General features: G+C 37.6%; 1 protein-coding gene across 3 annotated transcripts in view; it reads left to right on the top strand.

The window, feature by feature from the left end:
• EPHA6 (EPH receptor A6) overlaps positions 1 to 22,832 on the top strand; it is a 365,847-nt gene that overhangs the window by 156,768 nt on the left and 186,247 nt on the right. For all 3 annotated transcript variants that reach the window (XM_041480224.1, XM_041480226.1, XM_041480225.1), the window contains one exon: positions 18,444 to 18,599. In XM_041480224.1, the coding sequence (XP_041336158.1) occupies positions 18,444 to 18,599 (156 nt within the window). The remainder of the gene's footprint in view (positions 1 to 18,443; positions 18,600 to 22,832) is intronic.

The following is a 22,832-nucleotide window of genomic DNA, read 5'->3' as shown; positions in this document are numbered from 1 at the left end:
ATTATGGGATCTCAATTGCAATCCAGAGAATTCTGCCTCTGACCAGCTTAAAGCTGTTGTCAGGTACCTCTGGGCTGGCAGCATTTGGAGCTGGGGTTGTTGATCCCCAGCAAGTTCTTCAGGATGGCTGGCAGGAAAACAAGGCACGTTGATACAGATTTGTTACAACTTCTTTCCCCCTCTCCCCAATACATCAATTTTCTGCAAGTAGCATTTTTCCAGGGGAAAATCTATTTCAGCGGTAAATTGCTGATCTGCTCTAAACACCATGGGCAGGAGAGGTCACTCTGTCACTTTGGCAGTCCCATTACCCGGCCATTGCTGTGGCCCTCTGAGTCACCAGCATTCATTTATGGGAATTGAATTAATGAGGAAACGAGGGCACCCTAATGGCAGTAATGCCTCAAGGAGGGAACGAGGCAGCAGATGCCAGGGATACAGATCGTGTATCTGCTCAGAGCACGGCGTGTTTAGGCTGTGGATTCTCAGCCTAGTTGGAAATGCTCTTGACTGAACAAAAGCTGGGAGCTGGACAGTGAAGGACAGGTGTGCATGGAGCTGTCTCAGGGAGAACCTGGTCCTTGGTTAGAAGCTGTCACAAATTTCCTTGTAATAAGAATAGAATCTGGTTTTTTCTCCTAAAGATAATTTGACTTTTCCAAGTAAATAGGAGCGTTAAGTGTAGTAAAATGGCTTCAGTCACTAGTATTTGTAGATGGAAAACAAAGGGAGCAGGTCTGCTGGTTTAAGATTATACAGTTTTAATTGTGAGAGCTTTTTTTTACCAGGTCACGTTTCTATTTAAATCCTGTTTTAAGCAATCTGCCACATTGGAAATCTTCAATATTTTAAATCATGTGTGATTTTCTCATTTGACAATGTTACCAGCTTAGTCTGGCAGCAGAGCTTATCAAAATCCTGTCTCTTCAGCACTGTGAATTTGTTCACATTCTAAAATTTCATTTTTTATTAAATCAAGAAATCAATAGCTAAAAGGATCAATGGATTCGGTAGCAGCTAGCTTAATCTCAGCAGAAGTGGATTGCTGCCAAACTCCATGTTGCTGTTTAAATTGATTCAGCCAAACATCTTTTGCTCAAAAAGTCAATTGTGGTGAGAGAAAAACTTTTTTTTAAAAAAATGGCGTATAAAATTTGTAGTCTTTTGTGCATGTGTGCACATGGACGCACACACTCCTCTTTTTTCCTTTTTTTTTTAAGAGACCCTAGGAAACAGACATTTTTTACTGAAGACACCTCAGCACCTGCTTATGGGTCATTTTGTCAAAAGTTTGCACTGCTGTTTAGAAAAATGAAAAAGCATTTAATTTTTTTCTGTTTATGTGTTGGTTTTCTGCTCTACATCTGTAAGCATTTGATACTGCTCTCTATTTTCCCAGTCATTCAGCTTACACATACTGCACAGGTAATTTTTTTTTGTCTCTGAGTGCCAACTGAAAGATATCTAAGTACACAGTAGGCACTTTACAATCCTTATCACACACCATTAGACACTAATGTACTACAATAATGATCTTGATAATTGCTCTCTCACCTCACAGCACACCTGCTACTCACTTAATACATTTTGGAATCTTTTCCTTTTACATAAATGATGTCTCCTAATGAAAATTCTATAATGAACTTTCTATGGTGAACATATAAAACACCATATAGAGAACTGTGATTTAAATGGCTGTGAAACATTAGAAATTCCATCTTTTTCCCCACTGTCCAGGTATTTGGGGCATTGCCTTGATTTCAAATCCGATATTGGAATCCCCTCCAAAAGGCTTCTATATTTTGCTGGGCCTTATAAGGCAAACTGGTAGCTTGACCCAACTCAGGTAACTTTATATTTATAAATACATAGTTTTATTCTCTATTTATAGAGAATAATTGTTGGGCTAATCCTGGAAACAGGCAGTTCCCTAGCACAAAGCTGGTTCCTAAAGGGTTGCCCAAAGGCTGTTGGATTTTTCCCTGAATTTCTCTCCGTGTTCTTCTTCACATCTAATTTTGAATGAAGGATGAAGTGAAACAAGCTCAGTGCTTGGACTGTGCCAGGGTTGGGCCCCTGAGGTGAGGGTAAGACATCATACCCTTTATTTTTCCAGCTGCTGTGTATCAGCAGCTGTCACAGTTTTACCTGACAAGCACATCTTCCTTCCAAATCCTCTTCTTTTGAGGATTTCTTTCAAGGGTGACATTTTGAACCTCACTTCAGAACACCTGTGCTTGAAGATCCATCTCAGTGCACGCTGAGCAGCAGGGGCACAGAAACCTCTGTCCCCTTTAGTGAAAAGCCAGCAGGTGTCAGAGACTCAGTGAGAAGGGCAGGCTGATGGAGGGGGATGCAGGCTTTTTATGGAAGCACCCTGAGTCCCCCAGAAATCTCCCAGTCTGATGAAAGACTCCCTTTCCATGACAGTCCTAGGACCTCTTCTGATAGATCCCTGAGGTCTCAAGACTACCACTGACAGATCTGTTGCTTTGGGAATTCTGACTCACTTCTAATCATCTCCCTTCGTAACAGTGGACTGTGGAACAAAGGTTGTTTTCTTTTTTCTGTTTCCCCTCTTCACCTTTGAGTTTTTTGAACAAGTTATCATGGTAACACACTACCTGAGGCCAGGCTGGATCGTGGCCACTGATACTTTAGGAAAGCTGTGACTCAGTTTATACCTACACTGCCTGCCTGGCCAAGTGCCTTTTCAGGTACCGCTTTCCAGAACAGCTCTGCTCATATGGCTCTAGATGTTTTCAGTAAATTTGGGGGGGTTGGTATCAAATGAAAGATCTTACTACAGTTATTTCCTAGTGCTATTGGCAATGCTTTCAGTCTTCAGCTCCCTCTTAGTGTGTGACCTTAGAATACAGACCTTAAACTTCACCAGAACTGGGTGTGAGAGATGCCCACAGTGTGAATGTACAGAGGAAAAACACACCTGGAGGTGCCTCCAGTGACTAATGGCTTGTGTTCCCTCCACAATAAGCTCACCATGTTCTGGAGAGAGGCAGAGCATGGTGTGTTTCCTTCACCTCGCTGTTCAAATTGTCACTACCAGCACCTAGCAATTCTCTTCTGTCACCCTAATCCATCACAATATTTCAGTGGGATGGAGAATGGCAGGCAATAAAATGTCTCCTGGAATATAAATCAGCTCCTAATTTGTTTTTCTCTAAGCCATTATTTCTTGTGTGATGGTCTTCTCCCAGGTGTTTCAGGCCTGTCAATCAGTTGCTGCAGGCACTTGTTTTCCTTTCCCAGGTTGTGCTATCTCTGGACCTGGCAGTAACAGAGTGAAGCACCCAGCAGCTGTAATGCCATGTTAAACCCAAACAGAATTCCAAGCTTGTCACAAACAGAATCTGAAACACAAACTGCATTAGCAGAAGGGCAAAGTGTTCTGCACCAGGACCTAGTTCAGTTCCCTGGGTGTTGATAAAAGAGTGCTCTGAACTTCCTGATCACTGGTGGAAAATTAGTTGCTGTGAGATGTTGACTGATGAAATGGGGATGTCTGTGCTTTCCCTGTCACAGCAGAGTATTTTGGGACAGTAACAAGAAATTCTGTGCTCCAGTGCTCTCTGTATCTGTGTTACAGATATTTGCCTCACAGATGTGCTTTCTGTGCTACTTCTGCTGGAAGTTACATTTAGTCTTTGCTCATATCCTGAAGGCCAACAGAACAAGCTCCCTGACTGATTGATTTCCAGGTAATCAGCTTGTCCAAGTGGGATTGATTAGTTCTGCTTCGTTTGTGAGCAGGTATCAGAAGATCCTTTTTTTAACACAGAGCACTCAGAGAGCCGCCAATGCTCCTGCACTGACTTCAGTCATAGGGAATTCTGATACCATGGGCTAATTATCAAATGGAGATGGACAGAACTGGACTGTAGTGCTTAAAAATATGAGTTATAAACCCCCAAAACCAACTAGGTTATGTAATAAAAATAAAAATACTGGCATACAGTGAAGAAAACAAAATCCGGCTGGTTGCCAATTTGTCATATTGAATTCTAGTTGGCTGTTTTCTTAGCATTGCCCAGTTAATATACTATACTACTGCTTACATGAAGTTTCTGGGTCACTGTACTGACAACACCAAATCATCTGTCTTTCTACTGCTTTCACTGCCCTTTGGTACAAGACTCCAACAACTGGACCCTCCTTCCTGACCATGAATACCTAAGCCACAGGATGCACCTTTTCAAAGTTCACAATAAATGAACAATCTTTTACTAGATCAGTGGTAACAATTCCTAGTCAATGTCAGCAGGTTTCAATCTAGTTGCAAAATGAAGGACTAGGGTTTCCTAAGGATTCCTAAGGGTCAATATTTTATTATATATTTATTATTGTTTATAGTTCTCATTTGATATACAATGCATCACCATCTGAAAGGACCTCCTCTTCAATTTGACAGCTGGGCATTTTAATGTACATATAGGTGTTCCTATAAATTGTCTCATGCAAAGGAAATGCTGGCAGTTGCCAGGTGTTTTTCTCCAGTTAGAAGTACTAACAAATTCTATTTCTTTCTATCCTGGGTAAAGCCTACAGCCAGTAAAAGGCTGCATTTTTCCTGTAACACCTTTTTGCTTTTGAAGCCCAGGAGAAACCGCCAGTCTATTTGTTCAGGTCAGTTCTATTTCTGTGTGCTTTGCTTGAACTTAATGTGGCAGAGAAGTAGAAAAGAAAAGTAATTCCATGTCCCTTGAATTATTTTAGTGCGCTGAGATGAGTGAAAATAAGACAGAAGCCATGGCACAGTGCATCTGATGAAATAATGTTCCATTTATTACAGCATTTTAAATCCTGGCTGCTGCACTACCAACATTGACTCTGAGGGTACCCTTGCCAGCTTTGCCCTGCCACTGGGAAGACCATCATATTCTAGAAACATCAGTCTCATCCTGTGTTTCTGGTTAGTGCATACCAGGCTTGCCCAGTAGAAGGGCAATTTGGCACTTTAGCTGAAATCCATCCCTTCAGCTTGATATTATGTTATAAAGGAGATATTTCATAAAATACAATACTTAATAAAACAAAACCCAGTGCTAACTTATCAAAAATGAGTCCAAATAACAGTTAGGAAGCAACAGCCCGCTGCTGTGAAACTGATCATCACCTCTCCATCATTGCTTTGAATGTGTGGGCATCATATTTTTTTATTTAAACAATGTGCCAACAGCAGGCTGTGCTAAAATGCATAACCATCAGCTGCAACAGCTTGTCTGGCTGGTTATGCATAAATTAATTCCAGCTGCTTTCTTACTCTGCTGTGTATCAAACTCCTCACCTTTGCTTCTGTATGTTTTAGAGAAAAGAGAGAGACAGGTGATAGATACTGTTAGTAGTCATTGAAATTTTTTTGTAGGCAAACAGACATCCCTGCCTTGGGAATTGTCTTGGGGATTTTAGAATCTTACCTTATGTGTGTGGAGATTAACACAAAAAAGTATCTCTTCATCTTTTTTTACAGTTTCAGGCTGTTTTTAGAAATCTAGGCAATCATGCATATGTAGACTCAAGGAGCCATAAAGGGATTACTGCTGTTTGTGGCGTGAAGAGATTTCCTTCTTTTTATCTGTTTTTGAAAAGTCAAGTTTCTTCTTTAATTCTAGTGCTTTGTTACTGGCTATGAGAGGGGATTATCCAGGATGATTCCTCCTATTTGCCACATTGTTCTGAACCCCTCTTTTCATCTTCACAGCCCATGTCAAAGTGAGTGCTTAGGAATTCTGATGAGCTCCATCTTGCTGGAGGTGTGTTATGACTCATGGATCTCAGGGACACTCTGTGTCTTTCCCCAGTGTCCTGAGTGTTGATGCACCTGATGAGCATTAGCATCAAGGAGAGGAGGGTTGTTGCAGCTGTAATGCAATATCAGCACAGCCCTAAACTCCAGTTTGTCACCACCACAGGACTTCTTTCCTCTTCCTTCAATCAGAGAATATCTTCTAAAAACTCTTGCAGAAATATTTTTGTTCTGAATTAAGAATGGAATTTAAAGTTTTCCCTGCTTTTAACTTGACCAGATGAGTTTGTAGTGGTTCTGATTTCTGAGGTCTTTGGGCTTTCCGTGAAAACATTTTTATTTTCAACTCACCCCTTGGAAAAATACAGCTCCTGCTTCAGCCTGCTGGGGTGGGATGCTGAAAGCAGTGCCAGAAACAGAAGTGAGGAAAAGCAAGAGAAAGCACAAATGTTGCTGAGGTGGCTTACTTACCATGACCAGTATGAACTTTTGGTATTTACATTAATGTTTACAATTAATTTTTTCCTAACCTTCTGCTCAGCCCTTCAGGGGAAAGGCTGACGTTGCACTCTGGAAGCTGATACTGCTGAGTTTGATTAGATTATAGGGAAAGAAGATTTTCCATCTTCCCACACCTCTTGCCAATTAAGATTAGGAGTCTCATAGTTGATTCAAATCTCATTATTCCACAAACATCGTTAAGATTGTATGTAGTTCAGTTTTGCAGTAGAAAGCAGTCTACAAATAAGCAGTTGTAATATCAGGGATGAAATTTTTAAGTCTTAATTGGGATAATGAAGGAGATACTAGAGGCTCTATGAAGACTAACACTTAATGTACCTCTGAACAGAGGTTACTTCCAATTTTATATTTCAGCAATATTATACCACAGTAACTCATGGATATCCTCTTTTTATTGACTTCTTTTTGTTTTTACAGCTTTTGATTGCTGTCTTAAGTCCTTCTGTTAAAAAAGAGTATCTGAGGTCATTGATTTCTTCCAAATATTATCAAAAGTGGAAGGGAATATCCCTGACAGGCCTCTTTGTGGGATGTTTGTATGCCTTGAATGCATAGTCACTCTGTGTGAACATAAAGAGACTGATTAGGATCCATTCTGCAAGTACAGAATTTGTAATATATGATGGAGGAAAGGGAGATGAGGATGGAGAGAGGGTGTAATTAATTCCTAATTATTAGAAATATTATAGGTGATATCAGCCTGAGCTGATATCAACAATAATACTGGAAATTATGTATATGTTTTCCCAGACCAATAATACCTGTAAATGAAATTACCTGTAGTTCCAGTCCTGTGCCTTTCTTAATTGGACTGCCAGTCAGGCCCCTCTTTATCAGCTGTGATAGGTTTGAAATGTATAGATGCATATTAATAAATGAGATGAGATGTATTAATTTAATAATGATTTCCAGTTTCGACCTAAGCTTCTGCTTCCGTTGAACCCTAAAAAATTTATCATTGTAATAATTACAAATCAAACAGATTGTTATTTACTGTCCTTAGGTAATATGAGATAATATTTCAGTTTTAAGCAACGTTGCATTTCATAACAAAAGTTCTTCCACCACATAAATGGCATTAAGCATCATCTAATGGAAAGGTCTCCATTTCAGTTTTTTTGGGTTGAGTTATCAAATTCAATTTTTGGGTTGAATTATCAAATTCATCTTCCTCTCATATTTTGCGTGGGAAACAGATCCCCACCTTGCTACACCCTCCTCTCATAGATTGCAGAGAGTGAAAAGATCTCCCCGAGCCTCCTTTTCTCCAGGCTGAACACCCCCAGTTCCCTCAGCCACTTCTCATGTGGCTGACTCTCTAGAAATATATTTATTCCCAAATAAAACTAATGTAGTTTTGTGAATATATTTCTATATCATGTATCTATTTTTCTAAAACTAAACATCTGTGGCTATGTTGCTTTTTATTGTGTTTGAAAGTGTTCATGTTGAGTGTAACATAGTTACATTATTGTAGCTGAGTTTAACAGTGGCTGTTTGTCTCGCATGAGTTTTCCATTAAAAAATGAGCCTATAAAATAAAATAAAAAATATGCCAAATGGTACAGTCCATCGTTACTCTTGAGATGAACACAGATTCCTGAATTTTACAGTTCCAAATACTGAATGAAGGCACCAGTGTCTCATTTACTGTCAGAACTGTAGCTCCTGACCTTTGTCTCGCAGTCATTTTGCTCACAGTATGAGAAACATGAATATAAGTGAAGGAAAAAGGTGAAAATTGACCACATACAAGCAATGGGCCACCCCCAGGTGTGAAATAAACGTAATGGTAACTGCTGGAAGACTTAGACACAACCAGAACCCATAGTGAGCTGTAGCTCTCTTTATTCCTGTCATGTGGCCTTGCCTCAGCTAGAACAGAGATATTTATCAACTCAAAAACTCTCTGTCCTGCACACTTCTTAACATGTATTTAAAAGCTGAAATGGAGTTAAACATTACCAGAATTAAATTCACAATCTGATGATGAATGGCAATGCAGCATCAGTAGTTGTCATTTTTGTGGACTGTGTAATCCTAATTCTGAATTTTATTTTTCTTTTGATTGAGGTATTATTCCAGACATGTCTAATCATCGGTCAAATATCTACAATTACATATAAAATGTGTTGCCAGTTTTTTTAGTTTTGTGATTGCCCTGAAATGTTACCCAAAACCAAAAATGTTTAAACATTTTTCTTTCAGAATGTCATGTGAATTTACATACTTAAAAATAGCAGGATACCATATTCCCATAGTCCTACTAAGATGATGCTAATAACTTCTAAAAAATAATTTTTGAGCTAAACAGTCTGTTGTTAAGAGATCACTTTCATGCCAAATCTCTGATTGTATGTGAAGAAAAGTGGGGAAAAAAAGAATAAAGTAAAATCAGTTGTAGGATCACCTTGTGGTGCTGTTTTGGAGTGTCTGGCTCCTCATTTACAGAGCTACAGCCCCACCTGGCCTGTGGCATATGAGGGCCTGGCACTTGTAGTCAGGATAAGTAACTGCTAGAAAAAATTGATTAAGTCCCACTGACCTCTCTTAAGCTTAAGGCTTTGGTTGGGATTTTTCAGGATGGAGATAATGTTATTTTCCTCATTTGGAAAATACTTAACACTGCAGTGTGCATCCAGTAGAGTTGAAAACTAGAAATAAGCTTCTCTGTACTTCTTCAGCACTTTTAGGAAAGATTCAGCTTTCATGCAGATTTAATATGTCTTTATAGTAATACTTACCTGTGTTCTTAAGTTCAAATTTCTCTGTCAATACTAGAAGTCTTACTGGAGGGAGCATTTTTCATATCAACCTGATTATTTGAGAATTCCTATTAAAGTCATGGTTCATCTCTGTGAGATTCCTGTGAAATATCAGTGTGTTCAGTGGAAATACTTAACTCTGATTCTTGTCATCAATCATGTGAAATATTCTAGACACAAGGTTTGAAGATTTATCCCACATAACTACTTCAGTGAAACACAAATTAGAAATCTGTTCAGCTAAAGGGCACCTTCATGATTTTTGCTTTATATTTATATGAGGTTGGATTTGCATCATCAAAGGATTTATTCCTGTCCTAGAAGGCCAGTAGATGAATATTTGAGACAGTAGTGAGAGCTTTCCCTTGGGTTATCAAAGTATTGCCTATACATTGAAATTCACTTTAATCTGAATATGATGATGGGTTGGGAGAAGTTGGCAATGTTTGCTGATGGAAAAAAAAACCCACCAAAAAAAACCAAAAACAAAACAAAAAAAAATCAGAAAATAACAACCCACAAGAACCCCCAGGAATGCTGGTGTCATCTGCACCTGTGTAAATACAATTAAATAGTTACTGTAATTTGGAACTAAGTACTGCAAGTGATACTATGTGGATGTGATGGAAAGGAAAACTTAAATGAACTAATTACAGAATTTTATGTGTTGGTTTCATGGCAAAATAGGTATTTAAATATTGTTTTAGTTGCTGACATAAATCACAGAATTTTTATTCACAAGTACCACATTGTGTTACTCTCATGTCTTAAAACAATGATAGAATAGAATGAGATTACACTAAATTGAGGACAGTAATGTAGAAGACAAAAAAGATGGGTTGAAAATAATTTTTAATAATCCAGATTATTTGCTTGTGAGCTTGTGGGTATTCAGAGATAATAAAAAGAAAATTCTATTTGCTTCTCACAGAGGCATGAGTACTTTATTTTCAATGGTAAGTCAGAACTGAAATAGTCTGGGAGTCACTAATCGTGTTTGGTGTCTTTAAAAATCAAGCTTGTGAGCTTTTCTGCAAACACATCCAAAAGGAATCTATTTCAAAGGCCAAATGCCTGATTTTGTAAGAACATTTCATCATTTTTTGCATATGAATGACCCAACTTTACAATTACCTACCTGGATTGGGGCATTCAAATATTCCCCATGATTACAGTCATTTTGTCTGTGTGCCCAAACCCCTGGCTTGTACATGCAAATAAAGCAGGGCCTTAAATAAATCACTCATTCAGATCTATACCTGAAAGTGCAATCTTGATAACCATAATTAAAAATGCAAGCATGATTTTAAGCCTCTCCTTTTAAATATTGGATTATTTAAAGTATTTTTAAAGTGGGTTAGATTCTTTTCACGTTGCTATTGTGTCTTGCTAATTACATTAATAATTGCACAAAGAAAAAAATTGCATCACTTTAGCTGATCTATTATCAAAATAATTGCTTTGGTGAAAGCAGTGAACCCCAAAAAATTTAGTTTTAGATCTTAAGCCATTAAAAACTGCAATGTTGGAATAAGGCCATAACAAGAAACTATAACCTTGTAAACAGAGGCTGCACTGGTGTTCAGATTTTTATTGTTAATAACTGCCTGTAAGGATATTCCATTCCTTCAAGGTCTGCCTTCTCTAGAAAGCTTATCCAGTAGTAAGTCGTGGCAGGGGGAGCTTTTGGAGGATTTCAGTGCACACCTTGAGTGTTTTTGGAGGCATGAAGCCAAGAAACATTAATTATTTGAGAACGGCCCTGGTAAATTACTGTTTTTACAGAGAAAATCAGTCTGACATAAAGCTAGCCAACAAAATATCATTGCAGCAACACTCAGGCTGGAAGTTTTGGTCTTTGTGCAAAAGTGGAAACATCCTCAGAAAAAAAAACAGTTACCAAAAAAATCCCACGTGCAAAGCAAATTGAGTAATGGCTGTCACAGGAATTAATTAACCCAGGCTAGCAGATTAATTCATTATGCATAGAGAAAAGTGCATCTGCAGATTCCAAGGAGCTGTTACTGCACAGGAAAAAGGGAAATCCATGACTAACTACTTATCATATGTTCAGAGCTGAAAACAGAAAGATTACACATACTAGGGGGAAGAAGGAGAAAAAATGGGGAGAGGGATGACAGAAACTACAGTTTATGGGATATATAATAATATTAGTTATTCTCCCTCTATGTCCCAATAAAAGGGACAGGGAGAATAACACAGATAGTATTTGATATAAAATATATAATAAAGATATAATATGATTGACACATTGCTCTCCACAGGTGAGCAGTTTTTGTACATGTATCCGGTATGAAGGCACTTCAAAGCTTTCTAATAGGGGAGGGATTTTTTTAGCATTTGGTTATTGTGTTCAGGCCAGGAAATGATGATTCTGTAACTGTTCCCACCAACAGATACAGGAGATAGATAATGTGCAAAGGAATTAGCCAAAAAATGGATCTGATCTATTCAGACCATTTTTTCCTACTGCAGAAAGAAATATTTGGTATGGTCTGTTGCCTGTTTGCAGTATCTTCTGATAAGTTAGTCCTCAGCTGTACACAGGAGCATGAAAGTTTCTATGAAAGGAGAAGTTGGACACTAATTCCTCTTGAAATAATACAGAGAAATTCCACCAAACACAGGTTCCTTCTGTAGTTACAATAAATGATATTTCTTGTTGCTTCATTCACTACAGAGTTGAAGAACTTACCCAAACACAGGTTCCTTCTGTAGTTACAATAAATGATATTTCTTGTTGCTGCATTCACTACAGAGTTGAGAAACTTACACTCCTGCCTTATCCCTTCCCCCAAAAGTCCTTCCAGCTAATCTCAACAATGGAACAATGATTAAAAAGTAAAAAAAACCAATGAAATAAAGCATTACTGATATTATACTTCAAAATAGAGTTTTCACAGCTACTGTGTACAGATTTGAGGACTCAATGAGCAAGTTCTGCATTGCCCTGAAGTGTTCTCAGGGTTACATTTCTCCTTTTTTGTTTAAAGGTGGTTGCTGCAGATGGCTGCTTGCAGCTGTAATGATCTTCTCCTTTCATTCTTTTCCTGCAGACCTTCCTGATCCCAGGAGTATGCAGTGATATATTGCAGGAAATTACTTCCCTTCTTTTTCTCTGCTGCCATGTTCCTTGATTACCATTTCTATTGTGTGCCCTAATTAGCCTGACTGATTCCTTTAATTCACTATCTTCCTAAAACACAGTGATGTTCCTTTAAAAATTATGCAGTGTAGAAAACAGAGTTTCTAGTGTCTCCTTTAAGGGTTTACTAAATCTGTTTAATTATGCAATCGGTTTTTCTGTGGGGTCTATCCATAAAATGTCAACAGAACTAAAGACTAATTTGGGTGTGGAACAGTGCATTTGAGTATTTGTAGTTCCCACCTCAACCAATTTATTTGACTTCAGGGATCCCCACCACAGAGTCAGCAGCACAAATCAGTGAAGGTGCATCCTGTTGGTTTCTGATAAAGCACCTCAGTCTTGCAGCCATTTTTGTCACTTGTGAGACTTTAGGAAGGAGTGTCTGAAATAAAAACACACAAAATTGCTGTAAGTTGCAATATAGCAACTTTCTCTCTAAGAAAAATCTCTTTTGACTCATGAGTACAGCTTATAAAACATTTCTAAGGGGTAATTTGAAAAGTGTGCAGCCCCTCTTTGCAGCTGTGTAGCCTGTGTTATGAACAGGGTTTTTTTATGGATATTGTCTTTATCTGGATTTCAGTGCTTGATATTTCAATGAAATGGCCTGTTTTGCTAATTTTGTATTGATTTATTATATTGGAACACTAATTTGCTAATTCTGTATTCAGTGGAACACCCTTACATACCATCTACCTGTTGTAGTAGTAAATTTTATTTACTGTATTCATCTGGGAAAAAATATTTCACCTGGTTCTAAGAATTAAGTGAAAAAGAGTTTTATCAGGATTGAAAACATTTTCCATCTCCTTCTTTGAGTAGTACTTATGCATTTAGAATCATATTCTTAAATTCTAGTCTAGTGTTTAGGATGCTTGGTTTTGTTTTGTTTAGGATTTTGTTTGTTTGTAGTACAAAAATGAGTCTGTGCAGAAGAGGATTCACCTGGGTTGTGTAGCACAGCCCCCAGCTCTTTGATGAGCTGTTGGATTGTACCTAGTGTGACAGACATTGATAAAATTAATATAATTAATATCTTATCTGTATGTATCTTTTGGATAAACCTCAGATTCTTTTAAATCATGCTATGTGACTTGAATAATTGTTCAAGTTATTGTATTGAAACTAGTGATTTATATAGAGAAAAACTGCACTGATGTGAACTGAAAATACTGTTTGATATGTGGCAATTATCTCCTTTGTCATTTCTTCTAATAATTTTCATTAAAAAAACTCCACAGAATATTAAAATGTGAGAATGACGAAGAGTCACTAGGGGGAAAAGAAAGCACAAAGAGGAAGAAGATTTAATTTCATTTACATATTGTCGTTACATAGTCATATTTGAAGAAGCAGCCTTATACCTGCCTCTTTTTGTCTCCTCTGCCTTGCTCCTCTCTAAAGCCAAGGGTTGGAGTAATACTCCTATCAGTTCTCCAAATCTAAGAATAGAAATATTAGAGAGCAGAGATATTGGCAAGAGAAGAGATTGACTGCAGCATTTGAACGTACATGCATTTGAGTGCAGATCATAGCACCAAGAAATATTAATTATCAAGTTTATTGCAAATAAAAAAGGGAAATCAGTCTATTGTCCCCCAAAGTTGACTCATTCTGTCATTAAATTTTCTAGGGGTGTCACCTGTCCCATCCTTACTCTGTGTAGGCACTAAATCAAACTAGAGCTTTGCTTTCTGGATTCCATGATGCCTTTTATTTTTGTGGTTTGAACTAACCAGCATGTTTGATAATCTGTAATCTGTGGTGGCTGACCTTCTTCACTGGATTCTCCTGCAGGTTTCTAGCAAGTCATTCTGCACAGTCTCACTATGAGTTTGAACATGACCCAAAGTGAATCCCCCTCACAGTCCATTCATGGCCTGAATAAAACAAGAATCATGTGAGAAAGATGAGATTATTTAACCAGATAATGCTCACAATCAAAGGTTGTACTCATACCTTTATTGTCCTAATTCTGTAATATCCTAATCTTGATTTTGTGATTGTATTCTGCATTTTTCAGTATAGAGCATCCAACTTTCATTGCATCCTTTTTTTCATGTTCTTTTCTATGTTTTTGAAACACTTCTACTAAAATATAAATTGGTTAAAATATTATCATAGCTCATTCTTTCTGCACAGTGGTAGAATAGAACAGGCCTTATTGGATTGCCCTCTTTATAAAGTGAGCAGATAGAAGAGGGGTAAGGGACTTTAAAATTGAGATCTTTCAGCATGTAACAAATATGAAAGATACCACTCTCACAGGGCATTAGTGGGATCCAGTAAGCAAGGTTAAAAAAATATATGAGGTGGAAATGCATAACAAAATGTGTGATTCAGAAAGATTAAAACACCTCTTCCACAGCTACTGATGGTTGCCGTTCATTGTAAATGACAACGGCGTCTTCTTTGATTTAATTTGATAGATGAGTTCTCAGCAAGCTATAAAAAATCCATTTCCATGACAAATACCTTCCCACCCCCAGACCAACAGCATCAGACATGCCTAAAAGTTGTTACTAAGTTTCCTTTGGACTCATCTTTAACTAATAATGTAGTGGTCAATTCAAATGTTATGAAACTGAAACAACTGAAAACTGGAATCTTGGACAATGATGTGCTCCCACAGAGCTGTGAAAATGCTGCTTTTGGGGTTTTTTAAGGAACAAGGTTTTATGACCAGTCAGATGATTGCTGCACTTTTTATTTTCTCAGTTTTGTGCCTATGTAATATGCACCCCTGAGGCTGGGGAAGAACTTAATGGCTGTAAGAACCTCAAGCAGTAAAGACTCTTCCACAGGAGAGCCCAGGGCTGTGGAGTGATGGAGACATGGCCTTATTTACTGGACTGGGCAATTGAAAAGACACAAAGGTGGCCATGGAATAAGCAAACAAAACTAAATCCCATCTATTCAACATTAAATAAGGAAAATTAAATCAGATATGAAACTTTTGTAATTTTCAATACTCATGGCAAAGCCAGATGAAGCTGCAGCAAAGCACATTTATAGATGTGTTATCTTTTATTAACCCAATTAAATTATCAGTGCTTCTCTGCCTAGCTGCTCATATTTCATTGGAGAAACCTGTAGTGTCCCTGAATTGTTCATTCAGATACCCTGCTAATTACTGAACCTTTACGACAATAAACTGTCTTTCCCCAGGCTTTACAAAAGTCAAATTTCATACACTTCCTATAATCAGTAACTCACAAAGTCACCTCTGGTAGAAAACATTAGGGGAAACAAGATGTCACCCAGTGACCTGGAAGGTAGAAAAAACACTCTGTGGTAACACAGATAAAAACAATATTTTTTTGTTTGTTAATATCTTGAGGGTTTGTTGTTTTGGGGTTTTTTTTGGGTTTTTTGGTTTTTTTTTTTTTTTTTTTTTGTTTTTTTTTTGTTTTGTTTTGGTTTTTTTTTTTTTTGAGTACTCAATCATTAGAAATCATTTGCAGATTTTCTGTGGAAAATTGTAAATTTAGTAATTATTTTTTTAATTTGCCACTGGAACACAATAATTGTTATCAGAGTCTAAGCTTAGATATGTACAGCAGCTGAAGTGCTGTATTTCAGACTGAGCCTGCATATTTCTTGACTTTGACAGAATAACAGTTTATTTTGTTCCACCATGAATGCTGGCAGTCAGTTCTGAGTTATCCAGAGGGATGAGTTTTCCCAAGCTTGTGATCATTTCGGGGCTTTCAGCTTATGTTATTTTATCTTGCTTATGAAAGGCTGTTTTTTATTTGGAATATCAATAATCATGATTGTGAGATTCTGCATTTGGGTGAGAAGTGGGTTGTTAATACCTCTGTAAACCTCTCAATTGAAAGCTTTCCTGGTATCCCTGTAGCTTCTCTACCACGGAATTTGATACATACTTGACTTAAGGGATAGATGTACTTGAGTTGACTTCAGAAGTAAAATGATCTGCTTTAATCCATTTTTTCCCCTCCACCTTTTCAATGAGTATCTGTGCTTTCTTTTAAGACTTACCATGTCAAAAACATAATTGCTTTAAATACAATAGAGACTACCATTTCAGAATAAAACATTTGGTTTTGTTTCAGTTAGAAATAAATCTTTTCCTTGAGTTTGATTTTGAAATAGTGAAGTTCTTGAATTTTATACAAAATACTGTTCTTGAAAGAGAAATTTGTGTTTCTTTTGATCCAAAGTAATTTGTTGTTTGGGGGACAGAAGGGAAGAAGGAATGATTTCAGAACTGACAGACATGAATTTCAGAAGTAATAAGGATTTTAAAGAGCACTCATTTTGCATTGAATGAAACTGTAATCTTGAATTGTCAGCTCTTGAGTCACAAGCGTAGCATATGAAATAAAGCAAGAATTTAATATTTATCAGGGTAGGATTTGGGCATGAGGAGATAAGGAGGGAGCAGGGAAGCACATCCTTTCCCCAATTTTGCCTTGCCTCCTCTCTTCCTTCCAGCAAAGCTGAGAGGAGTCAGTGCCTACAGCCTGTGTCTGCAGTGGGGCCTTCTTCCCTGCACCAAACCTGCTGCCTCTCCAATCAGTGGAAAATTGCCACTCACTATCATCACAATTGCATCAGACCAGCAGTCTACTTCCAAGGGGAAAATCCCTGCTGTTCCCACCCCTTTCATCTCTAACACCAGAAATCCTTTTTTTTTTTTTTTCCAGTCAGTGACAGCAGGGCAGGATACCTCTCTAATGTCTATTCAGCAAAGTCAGAGCAGCACACTGGGAGGAGAACTGCTGAAATTGCTGGGTCAAAATTAAGCTCTTGAAATTGCATTTGAAAAATTGGCTCTTGGGTTCTGAGAGGCAATCATGTGTTATCTTTTTCAGTGTCATCTTACTCCTTTTCATTCAGCTACTACTGAAACTGCTTTTATATCAAGAAAGGCCTTTGGAATCAGAAGAAAAACTGATCCTGTATATGTTATCTATGAGTTGATACCTTTTAATAACTCAATTAATATGAACTGACACTGAATCCATTAAATGCATACTTTGAGGTACTTTTTAAAAACACCTAATTTTTAATCTTTTTGTATCTTATTACAAGAAAAGGAAGTACTGCCTATTTCTTCTAGCAGTGTTAAGAAAATAGTCTTGAATATGTCAAAGTGAGAAAAAGCCACATGGAACCTCAAAATTATATTTATAGTGCTGGTTTCCATTGTACTACTGAAGGAGTTAAGAGGAAAAGGAGCCTGTAAAATCTGCACATGTCTGAGTTGCTCTTTAATTTTTAATGTTTTCATATGGGGAAGCCAGAAGACAGAAACTGCAATACATGCTTGGCATGTGCAAATGTGGTAGCTGGCAGAAAAAGAAAGAAATCTCTATTTAAATGTGTATGATGAAGTTTGTGGATGATTTTAAAATAATATCTCAGTATGCAGACCCGAGAGATCTGGGATAAGATTTATTTTAATGATTTGTTTCTGCTTTAAAGGCCAGCAAAAAAAGGCTTGTGAGCTTTTGCTGTGGTTAAGAACAGCAGGGACCCCAGCTCCCAGCAAGTGGGGAAGTGATGAGCTCTGAGCATCCCAACATTCCCTGTCCCAAGGCTGGCTGCTCTCCAGGTTGTTTCCTAACCCAGTCAGGAAGGTTGTGAAGGTTTGTGCTAGAGAGTGTCAGAGTCTCCTTCCTTCATCTCTTCCTTCATCCCTTCCTCATCCTCCAGCCTCTCATGCTAACAGGGACCAGCTGATGTCGCCCTGCTCTCAGAGGTTTTTTGGGGTGCTGTAGGCAAATCAGGCCAGCCATAAATATTTGGGGATGTCATCCCTATCTCATCAAGGAATTGTGGGGGTAAATATTTTAGGTGTTGCAAGTTGTCCATTACTTCAGTAAGGAAGCCATATTAACAGCTCTGGCAGATATAGAAGTTATCTCACTCTGTTTGGTTAATACATGTAGATAAAATATAAATAATGTTTAGTGATAGTAGTGAAGTCACTTAGAGACGATTTCAAGCAGCATTGAGGCCTGACTAAAAATTGGGGTTATCTTTCTTAACAATTCCCTATTATATACCAAGAACAGATTATTTTTATTCTTTTAAGTCCATATACAAAAATAAAAGATGTCAATAATTGTATCATCAAAGCGTCTATGTCTAGATTGGAAAGGAAAGCAGCAGCATTATTACTGCCTGGAACAGATTTTATTTATGGTCAAAATGTTCTTCTATTAATGAAACTTATCTTCTTACTTTGCAGCTTGCAGGCCTGGATTCTATAAAGCATTTGCTGGAAATGTGAAGTGCTCCAAGTGCCCTCCACATAGTTTGACTCACATAGAAGCAACTTCTGTCTGTCAGTGTGAGAAAGGTTATTTCAGAGCTGAGAAGGACCCACCCACTATGGCATGTACCCGTAAGTCTGATCATTACCAGTGTTGGCAATTCCGTTGCCTCCTCTATTTGATTTTGTATTTAAAAAAAAAAAAACAACCCCAAACTATGAGTTTGTGAAGAATTCCATTCCTGTTAATCAAAAGAGACTTTTAAAATCAAAATTCAAATGGCATATTTCTGCTTAGTGTCTAGATAACTGTAAACATACCCAGATTTCTTAGTTTGGTGACTTTTGAACTTGTAATTCAGAGATGTAACAGAAAGAAGTGTAATTGTTGTAATATAGATAACAGTATGGTGTTTTCACTACCAGTAATGTGCATTTTATATACTTTAAAATTTGCTAGTGCAAAAACTTTTAAAGAGCTGGAGTCGTGTAAAGAAAAACACTGATGTAACATGCTCCACTGTCTCCTCAGATTTAAATGAAAAATATAAGACAAATATCCCCACACAATCAAATAAAAACTAAATACTCTAAAAAGACAAGAAAATAATTTTTAGAAAGGGAAAAAATGTAACAAATCAGAACGAGATATAATTTAAACCTCTTGCACCATCACCTTCTTTTAACAGAGAGTTATTCCCTCTTATGCAACTGTGATAATGAAAATTCATTAAGGTTTTTTGATGAATTTTAGAATACATAATTTTGTGATTTTAGACTAACCTGTATTTGTCCCTAAAATAAGCCTGATGTCCACCATTCTGGGGACAGAAATTCTAAGAGATATTTATTAATTTGATCAATGAGCTTATGTCTAGACATACATAGCATAAGTTTTCTTACCACTTAATAAAATATTTCTTATAGATTTTCATTCATGGTTCATTACTCACTGGGATTAATTTATTGATTGTGAAGCAACTATATCTGTTTAATCTCAAAACTGGAACAAACAGCAGTATTTGAAAAGCTGTGTGCAAAATACTATATTTTAATAAGCTATGAAAATAATTTTTTTAATAAGGTGATTAAAGATTTTGTAGAATCCTCTAAGACACTCGGTTTTTAGTATAACACTTTATTAATTCTTTTGGTGGAAGATTTGATATTGGTACTTAATAGCCACAATTAAGAGAATTCTAAAAAACTAACATGTTAAATTAATGAAGTATTTTGACAGATTAAGTATACAAAAATTTTAAGAGATAAAGCCCTAAAGACAAAGTTGCTGTTGCAATAACCATCAGTGCATAGCTGTGTTTTGGGATGTTTCATGCAGCATCACGAAAAAATAACTGAGCTGACTGAATTGAGCTACTTCCTCTGCTCATGCTGCTTTTTCCAATGACACTGGACTGGGCAAATTTAGAATAGACATGAGAATTTAAAGCTGATTTGCAAATTCATAGGCACTGAGGTCATTACCGAAACCAAGACATTGTCCATCCACTTCATGAGGGTGATGGTCACTAAAAATGGCACTCCTCAGACCCAAGGCAGAAAACTGTTTAATCTAACCAGAAGGTTTTCAGGGGGAAAGGAAATCCAGCCTCTGGATTGCTCAGGGGCTCAGGGTTCAGAGAGTGTCCCCAGTCCCAGCTCACTTTGGAGCAGAGCACATGGGCCTGGCATTTTGCATGAAGTTTGTGAGGGAATAAACTGCATCCTTTCAGGCTTCCCATGGGAAAATGGTGATTACAAAAATTCCACTCAAATCAGTGCCTCAAGCACAAAACTTACTCCCAGAGCCAAAACATCCCAGGTGTTCTTGACACTTTCATGCTTGGGAAGAGGGTTTCACTCATACATTATGCAGATGTGGCTCCATATTATTTGTAAGTCATTGACTTTTCATTGCCAAAAGAGAGTTCTTTGAAAAAATTACTAAATGTGGCATTGTGATTCCATAATTGTCTTTCAGGGCACAATTATAAGCCCTGATATCCTGGTATGTTGATAAGGTAGGGAGGAGCATGAGAGCCCTGTGGCATCAGAGTGCAGTTACTTCAACACCCTGCTGATTTCTTAAATGTGAGTGCAGAGAGCTGCTTTGGGTGAAAATTGTCAGGAAAATCTTGGTCAGACCTCCACATTCCTGTTGAGGATGTCAGCCAAAGTAACTGAGTGAATTGAGGCAGGGCAAAAATCAACCACAACAGGATATCAGTGCCTCATCTCACCTCAACTTGGGAGAAGGAAGAACTAAAGGAGACAGTGAAGCACATTCTGGTTTCTTGGTTCAGTGCCACCATGCACTGTCTCCTATTCAGCCTAGGCTGCAAGGTATCAGTACTTCATTGATTGGCACAGCAGGTGATTTCATCTTACACCTACAGTGATGATTATTTCACTAATTGTCAGCTCTGCTAATGACACTGAAGCTCTTGACAGGCAGACTGTGTTCTTACCTTGCACATCAGCAGTAATGGAGAGTCTTCAGGCCAAGTTATTCCCCAAGTGATATCTTTAGCCCCACTGCCTTCAAATTTGTCTCTCAGTTATTAAAATTATGTTTCTGTCATAAATACAACCTCACTGCTTTTGTTGGATCTGTGCAGATGTGGCTAATTTAAATTTAATAAAGAAAGATACAGATATGAGTGGAATTTAGATTGGTCCTTCCAAACTGTCATGTTTTTACTATTAAAAAAAAAAAGGAGTTGAAAAGTTTTAAGAAAATTAGGAACTTTGACTAAATAGACAGAAAATGCTGTGCAGAAATGAAATGCCGTTTTTACATAACTACCTTTGGTTTTGCATTTTTCTTATTCGTTTTCAGATTTCTATCTTGACATATGAGACATGATATAAGAACCATAAATTTTTCTTGGGACCTTTGAAGGGAGAGATATTCTTAAATGAAACACAGAATGAGCAGTGGATTCCCCTTACAACTGTCTTCATGTTCAAACATTTTGACTGACTTTATTGGTGCCCATTTTATTTGCTGCTCCATGCTTAAGATGGATATTTTGTTTTCTCTTTTCATTCCTGCCTAGGGCTAGGCAGTATGGGGTTAGGCAGTATTCCTCACTCCAGAGCTCTTCCTCACTACTGAGAAACTTGCATATGTAGCATTATGGAAAAAAAACCTACCTTGATTTAAGACAGGCATCCACTTCTTTCTAGATGAGCTTCAAATCCACTTCAATTCTGTGAAAGTACTGTGTGCTTTTACAAAATTGTACAGCTCCCATTTTTACTTTATGTAGCTGCATTTCTTGGAGGAGAGCGTTCACTTTGCGGAAGACCACAATAGAAATCTAATTTCAGTAAGAGGAATGAAAATTACATTAGAATATATTGGTAATCTCCTTCTCCTAGGCTCTTTTAATTTGACTTACACTTCTTATCAATCTCTCACTGCTACTCTTCCTTCTTATTGTATTTCTTTGCCACATGCAAGTACTCTATCTGTATATGCAGCGATCTCTGCATACACAGTGAGCAACAAATAGCATCACATCTAATCCCCTGTCTGATTACTCTGTACATAAAGTCTAACATTTCCCACTATAAAGTAATTGGATGAATTGATCCATCTTTTCAAGGTCAGGCAGGCTTATGTTGGTTGTCTGGGTTGTATGAATTGCTCTCTTTTAATGTTACACTTAAACAATTTGAACCTGACAAACTTATGCTCTGTTCAATAACTTCTGCCACAAAGTATATCCTCTATTTTTAAGTCAACACTGAATTTCAGCAGCAAAATCAGGCAACACACTTGAGGTCTTTACTGCCTCTATTGTTATATGTATACACACTTTTTTGCAATTTAACATTATGCTCAGACTTGAGGTATTGGTTTGCAGTCACTGGCTTCCATTCTTCCTGCCTGCCTCACAGGAAAAGAATAAGTGAAAAGTGAAAAATATAATTCTACATCAAGTGACACTATTTATCTATGCTACATGTATAGATATCAAAACACAATTATGAACTCAAGGGCACAGGTAGATGCTGAGTATCCTAAGGTGATGGTTAGTCTTTGCCCTTCTGCTGTAACTTCACTAGTCAAATGACATAAAATTCTGAGTCCAGTAGTGTATAATGGACAGTTCTTACTTAAACAGTAACAATTTGTTTTCCAGACAGTCTTCACTCCCAAGTGTGTAAAATACTGCATTGCCCTCACCAGACTTCTGCAGTGCTGGGTTTGCTCCTCTTCATTCCACACACAGGAAAATGCGCTTTGCCTTCAGAGAGGAGGAGAATACATAAATGAGATGAGGTGCAAAGCACCACATGAGGCACAAACTCAGCTCTGCTGCTTTCAGAGCAGACCTGCTTCACCATAAGACATCC

The sequence above is a fragment of the Pyrgilauda ruficollis genome, unplaced genomic scaffold (genome assembly GCF_017590135.1).
Source record: "Pyrgilauda ruficollis isolate IOZ18807 unplaced genomic scaffold, ASM1759013v1 scaffold50, whole genome shotgun sequence".
Lineage (NCBI taxonomy): Eukaryota > Metazoa > Chordata > Aves > Passeriformes > Passeridae > Pyrgilauda > Pyrgilauda ruficollis.
The sequence above is the reverse complement of the archived record's forward strand: the minus strand, read 5'-3'. Positions and strand labels throughout refer to the sequence as shown.